Source organism: Rhinichthys klamathensis, unplaced genomic scaffold (genome assembly GCF_029890125.1).
Source record: "Rhinichthys klamathensis goyatoka isolate OS25496 unplaced genomic scaffold, OSU_Roscu_1.1 h1tg000076l_1, whole genome shotgun sequence".
Classification (NCBI taxonomy): Eukaryota; Metazoa; Chordata; class Actinopteri; order Cypriniformes; family Leuciscidae; genus Rhinichthys; species Rhinichthys klamathensis.
The window spans coordinates 1,166,115-1,177,344 of NW_026606618.1; the positions used below are offsets into that span (position 1 = coordinate 1,166,115).

General features: G+C 38.4%; 1 protein-coding gene across 1 annotated transcript; it reads right to left on the minus strand.

The window, feature by feature from the left end:
- Positions 1-10,788, minus strand: uba2 (ubiquitin-like modifier activating enzyme 2). Its single transcript, XM_056250818.1, has 17 exons — positions 10,577-10,788; positions 9,571-9,654; positions 9,423-9,493; positions 9,223-9,287; positions 9,045-9,145; positions 8,832-8,953; positions 8,017-8,084; positions 7,629-7,750; positions 5,271-5,370; positions 5,011-5,162; positions 4,651-4,744; positions 2,003-2,115; positions 1,613-1,768; positions 1,397-1,493; positions 1,196-1,301; positions 978-1,117; positions 1-658 (listed from the first exon to the last, which is right to left on the minus strand). Exons 1-17 carry the CDS (start codon positions 10,715-10,717, stop codon positions 459-461), a joined length of 1,932 nt encoding a protein of 643 aa, XP_056106793.1. The 5' UTR covers positions 10,718-10,788; the 3' UTR covers positions 1-458.
- Between the last annotated feature and the right edge of the window lie 442 nt (positions 10,789-11,230).

Consider the following 11,230-nt stretch of genomic DNA (forward strand, 5'->3'; position numbering starts at 1 on the left):
AAAAAGTCAATATTTTTCATTGTGGTGCTGAAGCAATGCTACAGAAGACAGACAAGCCATCATACAGTAATAGTGTTACTGTACAATGATTTGGTTATTTTGAAATATTACAGAGGTTGGCAACAAAAACAACCTGTAATAAATATGGAATATTGTTTTCAAGATGAGAAATGCATTCAAATACAGTGTCAGCTTTTCTAAAACACTGCAAAATACCAGGACACACATTTTGTAAAAAATACAAAGTTGAAAAGCATTTTATCCATCTGAGGAAAACCTAACCGAGTGCAGTTCACAACTCAGCCGTTTTCTGTTCCCAAAAAACAAAGGACAGAAGGAAAAGACGACATCCATTGAGCTTGAACCATATTGTACAGATATATTTACATGTTTGGTAAGAGAAACAGTACAAAAATTCAACTTGAGGAAAGTCCTCTATTGTTGGGCAGGTGAAGATGCTAGTCTAGAGCGATGATGTCTTCATCATCATCATCGGCCGGCTGCTGGTCGAGGCGTTTGCGCTTAGACGCAGCATCGTCTGTTTCAGCATCATGATGCTTCCTCTTGCGGTTACTAGACTCCGGGGAAGCTTCCATGGTGCTCGAGGACGGTTCTTCGTCTGAGTCTACGATGAGGATGTCATCATCCTCTGCAGCTGCTGCAAACACACAAATAGTGCATTACCCATAAACAGCGATGCTGAAATTAAAATGCTGGATTATTTTCTTTCACCTCTGAAACACAGTATATGTTCAGCAGAATAAAACTGGATTTTCATAATGCAAAACTCCAAAATGACAAAAAGCAAGTGAGTACTGTGTGCTATATTACAAGTTTTTGGGAGGAATGTGATAGTTTTGCACGCGGAACCATTGGAAATGCAGGTTTGGAATGATATTTTAAATTTTCAGGTGAACTATTCCTTTAAAAAGCTGATATTTTGCCAAAGGTTTACAGGTAATCAATGTTGTTCTTACCTTTAGATGAGGTAGAAGGCTGGGCAGAATCTTTGTTACCGTTGGCAATGTTTTTCCCTTCTTCCGGGGCACTGGGAGTTGGCGCCTTATCCGGGGCATCACCCACTACTTCAAACTCAACATCCTTTTCCAATTCCTCACTACAATAAATGTAAGAATAATTTTAATGTTCAAGAAAGAGCAAAGTAGTATCCTCTTAGCTAAATGAACACACCAACCTATGAATGACATTGACTAGAAGAGTGTAATCCTGTAGGAAGTCATCGGCTTGAAGACGGCTCCCGTTCCGAATCCCAAAGTCGGACAAAAACTTGTTATTGTTTGCTAAAGAGAAACAGAGACAGCAAAACATTAAAGCAAAGCTCAGAGTTTTGTTATAGTAGAGTAAGATGCCCTGTAGAAGCCGACTTAATTCACACCTTCAGTCTCTCCTTCCTCCGAGGAGATGAGGATTGTTCCCTTTCCATCCTCAATTTGAACATCTGGTGCCACCATGCCAAACTTCTCCTTCAGTATCTGAAAAAGCACCACGTGAATATAAATAAGAACTTTCCAATCCAAACTTTAACCTCATGGAGGTCACACAAAGTTCAGCATCTAAAACAAAGCGTGTGCATTGAAAAAATTGTCAGTACCTTGTCCTGAAGAGCTTGCACAATGGTTTTGTGCACATTAAGTTTGACAGTGACCTCAGGTTTGCTAGTACACACGTAACAGTTGGGATTGGGAGGATCCAGCGCACACGGTACGAGAAGCTTTTTCCTGGGGTTCGGCTGCTTGTTCAGAAAGATCTAAAGAGAAACATTAATTAACAGTAATTAAAACCATAACTCCCAACTATACCGCCTGACAAAACTTTCAAAACAGGAAAAGGTCAAAATGTTCTTCACAACTGCAGAGATGTAATCAACTTAAACCAAGTGAGAAAAAGAAATATAAAGATGTGTTAGATAATACAGGATATGATGCAATTCAGCTGTCAAATTTCTGATCATAATCTTTGAAATGAACCACCATAAGCTTACCGTGCGACACTGTTCGAAGTCTGAGTTGAGAATTTTGAGTCCTTCCAGAACAATGAGACCGGCAATTACGGCATTAGTGGTGGCTATTGCTGGAATGATGTTTCCTGCCATGGCTAAAAGAGAAGACGACATGGTTTAAAGTCATACTGAATCCAGAAACAACTTTTTATTGAAGCATTTCATTCATGTTGTTTATTTGTTTCATAGCCAAAGAGTCAGGGTCTCTTGAGATATAAGGCCATAATGCATTTACAGGGTTCCCACACCTTGGTTAACCTGAAATTCAAGGACCTTTCAAGGACTTTCCTGGTCAAATACCCTCAAATTCAAGGACCTCTTCTTTTAGGGGTCACACTTGGCTCCGTCGCAGTCAAAAGTGACCGAAGCCTTGAAATATAGGCTTCTTTTTTTTCCCAGGAAAACCAATGTATTATATTTTTGTTAAAAAATATTTTTTGGATTATATTATTCAGAATTTTGAAGGGATTTTATTATACTATGCAATATTTATACATTTTTTATTAGCTATTTTTTCCATTAGAACACATTTTTTAAAATATTTTTTTTCAATAAATGCAATATTTCACATTAAAATAGAGTGGAGGCCTTTAAAATCCATTTTTTGAAGTGATAAAAGTGCTATTTGGAGACGTAAAAAAAAAAAAAAACTTGTGTAATGTCCTGTAACCAACTGTATAGCTCCCTATATAAAGGCTAGGATGGCTTGAGGGGAGTAAATTATGGGCTTACTTTCATTTTAAAGTGAACTACTTATTTAACGTAACGCGTAAATGCCCGTAGCTAACGTAGGGCCCTATGAAATCCGTTTTATTTTTTCCCAAATTCCGTTTTTTCCGTTTTAATTTTTGGGAATTCATTATTTTTTTTACACTTTACTGTTATTTTAGTCATAAAAAGAGTGTGCTTTTAAAGTTAATGATTAAAATGTATACAAATAAAATAGGAATGACCTTAAATTACAGACATTTACTCAGTAGCATTTTCAGGACAAATACTGCATGATGCAACATGACACTGCACTCTTCAAGTAACAAAATATGGTTATGAGCTTTAAACTGTCCAGTAAAATAAATTATATGAGTTTAAATTAAGACTCCGTCTCTCTCTCGCCCAGTATCGCTCGCGGAGTTCGCTTCGCTTTTGTCCAGTCCGGCGCCTCATAGACAGACGCGGTGTGTGTGTGTGTGTGTGTGTGTGTGTGTGTGTGTGTGTGTGTGTGTGTGTGTGTGTGTGTGTGTGTGTGTGTGTGTGTGTGTGCGTGTATGTGAGAGAGACGCGTGAGTGATAGAGAGACGAAATATGTGGCGGCCGGAGTTGATTTTGTGGCCGCGAATTAGTCTATGTGTGGGAAACACTGCATAAAAGTCACGAGTGAACTGCTCGGCTCGGTACTGAGGGCTTATAGCGTCGAGTTTCTTAACTTTTTCGCAGAGGAAAGCAGAGCCGCGGAGAGCCGCTTCGCCATGCTTTCATTGTTTTGATGCCGTCATTGGAGCTGAAATGACGGGAGGGGTTGTGTCGCCCAGATTTGCTTCCCCCGATCTGCATTTTCACCAGACATACGTTCTTCTCCCACACAAAAACAGAATTTCAATCCAAATATGTAAAATTCCACGAAATTCCGCGTTAACACTAGATTCCGCGTTAACACTAGATTCCGCGTTAACACTAGATTCCGCGTTAACACTAGATTCCGCGTTAACACTAGATTCCGCGTTAATTTGCCCATTCCGTAATTCCGTCCGCGATTCTGTGATCGCGGAAATCACAGGGCCCTACTAACGTAAATCAAGCAAGCTAGTGTGCATAGGACACGAAGTGTTGGCGAAATAACACAGCGGACTGGTGGGAATAATATGGATTTTTTTCCAGAAAACTTCTTGCAAAAAATAAATTCAAGCACTTTCAAGGACTTGTATCTATTATGTTTGTTTTCAAAAACTTTCCAGGGCCTTGAACTTTTTTTTTCAGATTCACTAACTTTCAAGGATTTCAAGGACCCGTGGGAAACCGGATTTAATTAAAGTTGAGTTCTTGGTAAATAAATCAATACAACAACTCTATTAAGCCAAAAACAGACAAAAAAAAAAAAACATAGTTTTGTCTCTCTAAAAGCAACAAATGGCGTGGTACGACTCGGCTCGCTTTACTATGGCTCGGTTTGCTTTTCCACTGCAGTTTAGTACTGCTTCAAAGTGGGTGGGATTATAGACTGGCTATAGTTGTGCGGCCACCTCGTCTACTGACCACGATACAGCCATTTCGTTTTTTTCCAAGTTGCGTGCGACGGTCGTTTAAAGCAAGTCCTTTAAAAAATGATACTGCGGTGGCTGTTGCTGACTATTTAAATCCAGTATGTTTTTGTATCTCGACGCAAATCCAATTATGCTGGTAGTGACGAATCTCTCTGACAATTCAGTGATCTGCAGTGTTTACACGTCACATTTTAGTATCGGTAGTATGGCTCGCTTGGAACAGGTTACTGTTCACAGGGGAAAACCCCCCAAAAGTGAGCAGTACCATGCAGTGGAAAAGCACCAACATTTGTTTAAACACCAACTAAAAAGAATTTCAAATAATTTAATTCAAGACAATCACAGTGGCCATACAGCCTTGAAATCACTTACATTTGACATCAAAGCGGCTTTTCATGTTCATGCTGAAGACGTTCATTCGCAAGTTTGCAGCTGATGTTACGAAGTCCATGGCTGGAGGATCATCCTGAAAATAGCACCGCAAATATAAATTCATGGAGAACATTGTGCAAGCTCTTAATTATTAATTCTTTAATAATTAATAATTAAAACTGCATTTCTTTTATTTTGATGAAATATATAAAAATTGACAGACAGCCAATAATATTTTAAATTCATTCTGCTGGACGCTCACATTGGCCTGACCATTGAGTGTATTGGTTGTACACTAGTTTGAACCCATTCACATAACCATAACTTTTGGACAATTCGATCCATTTTGTGGAAACTCACCTTGTCCCAGACTAGCTCCGCACCCTCACCCTTCTCTCTCAGCTGAGATCGGAGAGTTTCTACACTGCGTTGGAAGAGCTGAGCGTAACCCTGAACACCCAACACCTGCTGGTCCTTCAGACCTGTGCCACAGGCCTCCTCCTGAGAACCTGCTTTTACACACACCATACAGCCTCATTAAACACAATTTTAATCATTTTTAAATACAATTACATATATTTGTTTACATAACTAGACTTAACTAGAGTCAACAGACTCACCAAGCTGCTGGATTTCCACCCAGTCTAGAGGTAATGGGGCTTTCCTCTTTTTCCACAACTTATCCATGGTCAGCAGATACATGATATCATCTTTAAAAAGCTGAAACGAAGCACAAGATCACTTTTAGACTGCTTGTAAAAGAACGGACTGGGTAATGATGTAATGTCAGTAGGGGTGTAACGATACATCGTAATATCGAGATATAAAAATGTGACGATATGTATAGTTGATGTTAACAATATGATTCACGATATAGAGTTAGTTTTATCCAAGACACGATGGCTTTATATGAAGAACAGATTTACATCACACAGTGTAGTGAATAAAGACATTTAAATGTACGTGTGTGACACGCAAAAACGACATGAAGGTCTGAGTAAATGAAGAGAGAATTACAATTTTTGGATAAACTAATATCCAATTAGAATCCGATTAGAACTGTCACTGATCATCAGCGACACTCCTCGAAGTGAAAGCATAATTTAACACACCATATCACGTTTTGGTAGTAAACTGATGGAAAGTGTTTTAGATGGTTGATTCTTACGCAAGCGTATTAACAGAGAGAGAGTACTGGGTCAGGAAACAAATAAAGTTTACAGAGTTTCAGTAACAGTACTACATTAAACTACTATATTTAAAGGGATAGTTCACCCAAAAATAGTAATTGAATTGAATGCTGACATGGCATTAAATAAAAGAATCTGAATCATATACACCTAGGATGGCTTCAGGGTGAGTAAATCATGGGCTAAATTTCATTATTGGGTGAACTATCCCTTTAATGTTTAATATAATGTATAATAATGCAATAGGGGAATATTTGTGGTCCTGATAATCTCGAATGTCTGATTTTACCAGAAAAAAAGGGCATACATTATATGTAGTTGGTGACAGTGCAAGTATATGCATCTAACATAATTCTCTTTTCAGGATCAGAATCATGAATATTTTTATTCTGGTGTCACCATTGCCCTGTGCATGCAGGACGAAGTCCAAGCCTATACAAGTCCACCCCCAAAGTCTATAACAAATTTAGCAATTTAATCAACAGTAAATTTTAGGGGTGTGACGAGATCTCGTGCCACGAGATCTCGCGAGACTAAAACATGACGAGATTTCTCGTCGAGTGAAAAGCTGTCTCGCGATATCGTCATGACTGAGCGTGTGGGTGAGATTACCATAGAATATTCCCCCGCTACACTCACATACGCCTAAACTATCGTTTTGCTGTTTTTATAAAAAATAAAAACCATTATAAAATAATGTAAAAGTCTGCTCTGCTCATCCAGCACGAGTTGCCGTTGCAATCAGTGCAGCACGAATCACAGTTAACTGATCGCGTGAGGATGGCGGTGGATTCGATAAATGTATTATTGTAGATTCGATAAATGTATTATTGTAGAATGCGCGCTCAGCAGTACACACGATCACGAAAGTGAAAGTAAAACAGAAGCTCCCTGATGTGCATTGCGCACAAATTAGGCCGCGAACATACAATGGTCCGTCTCCTAATACCCATCTGTTTATTTGCGGCTATGGTCTCAGTTTGCACTTCGAATATATTGAGAGAGTACTGTAATGTCTGAAGGACAACAGACAAGGGAGGCTCTGTTTCTGAACTTATAATCGGAACGCAAGAACAACTGTAGAGACAAACACAACAGCCTCGTTTCTCTCTACCCGGCCTTTTCCGAACTCATCGCATTAACCCTATAACCGCTGGTGCAAAATAAAACAGCAATTTGAAAACAATTATAAAGAGTCTGTGTGCTAACTTTGATTATGGTTGCACTTGCACGTATTGTTTGCACTCAATAAGACTTCAAGGAGGTAGGAGGTCACACACAGCCTCAATCAGAAGTTCTGAAAGCTCTTAAATGTACAGTAAGGGCTGAAGAGACTAATGTGAAATCATACAGAGAAAAGCCAGTCAATAAAAACCTTTTACAGTGCTTGTATATTGTTTTCTTTCAATGCATTTGATAATTCATACTCATAATGCATGTCATTTCAGGTTCACTTTATAAGATTATTAGTTAAACATTGCAAAATGCACCTGCATACTATTTTTCCAGTCATGAATTTTGTCTGAGGATTTCTGAAAAATTGTGCAAAAATCTCGTCTCGTCTCGTTCTCGTGAACCCAATCTCATGTCTCGTCTCGTCTCATGAGATAAGCGTCTCGTCACACCCCTAGTAAATTTGTTAACTTGTTACCATATGTCTTAGAAGTAATAACCTTCTTTATTTTGGCTTAAAGTATCGCAATAGTATCGTATCGTGAGTTCAGTATCGATTTGCGACAAATGTGTATTGTTACACCCCTAAAGTCAGGTTTGTAAAAGAGTCTGCACCTTGTTGAAGAGTTTGACGGGATCGTAGCCTGTTGAGCGAGCCCACTCTTTAGTGGACACCCGCTTGATGTCTCCGTCCTGATCTGAGGCTGTAGCTCGGGCTGCTGCATCTGCAAGGTTCCCTGTGGTTGATAAACAATGCACAAACGTATTTTCATCAAACGGTCCCTTTAAAAACCACAGCTTGTTGTACAATTAGTTAACTTGCAGTACATACTGGACAGAACAGGTTTCCATGAATAAATATAAAAGGTAGGTTCTGGCTTTGATACACCAAATCGTACATATATATTTTTTGTTCAAGTATATATAAAAGCACCCTACCACAGAAATGTTGAGTTCATCATTGTAGTAGTAAATAAGTTGTTGTAAATGTGTGGCTACTCACAAGCAGCCTCAGGGTCAGCCGTGTCGGGTGACACCTCCTGATCCGCATCCTCTTCGCCAAAAAGCTGACTATGGAGGCAATTCAATATGACATGTAAAATTAGGGCAATTAAAGTAGCTCTTAAAACCAAGATATCCACCCACAACAGGCCTGTATTCATACAGCATTTCATTTGACAAAACTATCACCGGCATTGGTTTGGTTTAAAGAAATTATGGCAGAAATGTATTACTATTGTATCAGTACAATGTACTTCTCAAAGTAATGATAATACTAATAAAACATTAAAGAATATCACACAATATTACATCCATATTTTCATTTAAACTGTAAACATCTGTTGTGCAGCACTTTTTATCCCCCCCAAAAATCAAGGAATTGTTCAAATTTCATTTGATAATTTAAAAGATTAATGTGGTATTACACATTCATTTGTTTCCATTATTTTTGATAATAAATTTGTATTACCGGTAAATTATAAAACAAAGAATATAGAAAAAGAATTTCTAGAAAAAAAAAACTAAAACATTTAACACTTTATTTTTTATAAAAATGTTAAGAAATTATAAAATTGTTTTAAAGTAAAAAAAAAACAATTATGAAGTCAGTTGATTAGAAATCATTTTTAATTATTAAAACTTAAAACATCAAAATCAGAATCCAGAAAATTTTAAACTGAAAACATGGAATTTGAGATAAAATAAAAACATAATTTTGGGGAAAAATAAAACTGATTTCATAGGGCCCTAGATTAGGAACGACATCAGTTTAGTCACTGAGAATAGACGGGACAGATGTTATCGAAGAGAACCTACTTGAAGAGATATTTGGCCCACACAATGCAGTGAATGGGTTCAGAGGGCGTGTTGCGAATGGTGCAACCTGGGAAGGTTTTCTGTGTAGGTTTAGGCTGGCACTCGTAGCATTCCGTCTGACCCTGCAGTTTGGAAATTTACAAAACATGAATGCCAAGAGCATAACATTGAAATGAATATACAAAAAAAGTTGCTTTAATAGAAGAGCCTTGCCTTCTTGATAACTGTGACTTGTCCCAGATAGCCAGCTGTGCCACTCTCGATGAGGGGAATGTCAGCAGCCAAACACATTCTGTTGACGTGATTCCTGGCCGCTGCAAGGACGACAGAAAAGACACATTTAAGATGGAATTACGGTAGTGTTCCTTCAGATTTGCTGAATAAATCATACCTCTGTTGTCCAAAGCGTTCATGACAAGTTGGAAATTCCTGAAGAATTCCACATTGTAGTCTGGGCTGCAGGGATCAAAGACAACAACAATGGAGATTAAACTTTTTAGACAAAGAATTAGAGTTTGATATAGTAACTAGAGACACTTGAAATGTCCCCACGATAAGTCTTTATCTTGGCAATAACGTAACTGGACTCACTTCATGATGCTGTCATGGTAGGCAGTGATGTTCGCAGATGGGCAAAACCGAAGCACGCTCTCCTTGGCAACCTGAAACACACCAAGTCGTCAGTGTCTGGTGGACATTTCTAAATCACACACAAGTTGAAGTCAGGTTTCCCATTTACCTGAGCTTTGGACTTCCCAACATGTTTCTTCTGAAACAGGAACTGTCTGTTGAGGTTGCTGACATCAATGGTGTCCAGGTCAATCTGCAAATGAGGATTATAAAAAAAAATAAAAAATGAAACAGAACAAATTGTTAGTAAAAACCCTGATATCACCATGAAACCACCAAGCATTTAAAAGACACCCTAACAGTTGTCAGGTTGTGTTCCATTGTAACAATGCCTAAATAAAATTATGTACAATTACATGAATAAATCAAACACTGATATCATCAATCATCCTTTCAGGACATACACTCAAGGTCAAATATGTCTCTGCTTTTTATCACTTTGTGCTTGTTTCATTTGTCAGTAGGACATTTCCTTTAATAATCAACCCTGTTACCATGATTTTGTACAGTAAGCAACGGATTATTGAGAACTGGCAATTAGAATAATTGCATCTAATAAACACCTTGCCGTTTCATATCCTTGTGTACAATATGAATAATGGCTGAATAAACTACAAAACAATCAATCCTGCTACTATCAACCCAGTTACTTAGTAGAGACATAGAGGTTTTATATCATAAACATACATTACCTTTAGAGATGGCAAGAAGCTGTTTATTATATTTGTCGGATATCATGTATAAATCATGTTCTTTATCATGTTTAAAGAAAATTGCATTTTAAAATATTGTTTTTAATGGAAAAAGGACCTTTTTGCGTGATGACCCGGGGAAACTATGGTAACGTAATTTAGCGTAAAGTATGGCCACAATGGTCAATGTTTTCAAGGGATATTTTACGTCACAGAGCATGGCGCCAAAGAAAAAAACCTGTTCTCTTTGTTTACAATGAGACGAACAGCATTACTCTATTAAAACGCTTAATGCAACATGTAATGGATTATTATATACAGTCAATGACTCTCATTTTCATTGTAGATTATTATAAATGAGGGTCGGTGATAATGGGGCCTGATTCATGCAGCACAAAGAGAGTCCGCCTTCCTCCAACTTACCACTTCAATATTCTTAAAGCCGGTGAGCACCAAGTTTTTCAGCAGCTCGCAACCGATACCTCCCGCCCCGACCACCAACACCCGGCATGAGGAGAGGGAGTCGGCGAGGTCTTTACGGAGAGGTCCCACCAGTTGTGCCATTGTCGGCTCGGCGTTTCGGTGGCGCGGACAAGCAGCAGTTTGATCCTGCGGGGAGGGAAGAGACGCGCGGTGAGTGCGCATGCGCAGAGTTTCCAGCGAGCTGCAAAAAAGCGCAGGAGGTTTTACTGGCGACCTCTGCTGGTCCGGCTGAGCTGCATTGCATTTCTTGTTGAGTAGAGACTAGACTAGATAAATGCACAAAACAAATGAACAAAAAACGTAAAATAATACTAAGGGACTGGAGATATTTACGTATTTAAATAATTATTAAGTATTAAAGGCCCCCTGAAATCATATGTTAGCCTTTAAGTTTATGAATAAGCTGGTGTGACATCACCGTGTGGACTTCAGCTTCTCATCACATCTTCTGTCCAATGTCGTACGAACAATTCATGCAAACCCATAGTTTCCCTATGCACTTTAAGGAATTTAATTAGGTTGTTAAAGCTATTCCACCTACTCTGGTTCAGGTCGTTAAACATCATATTCAATATAACTCTACACAATAATGAC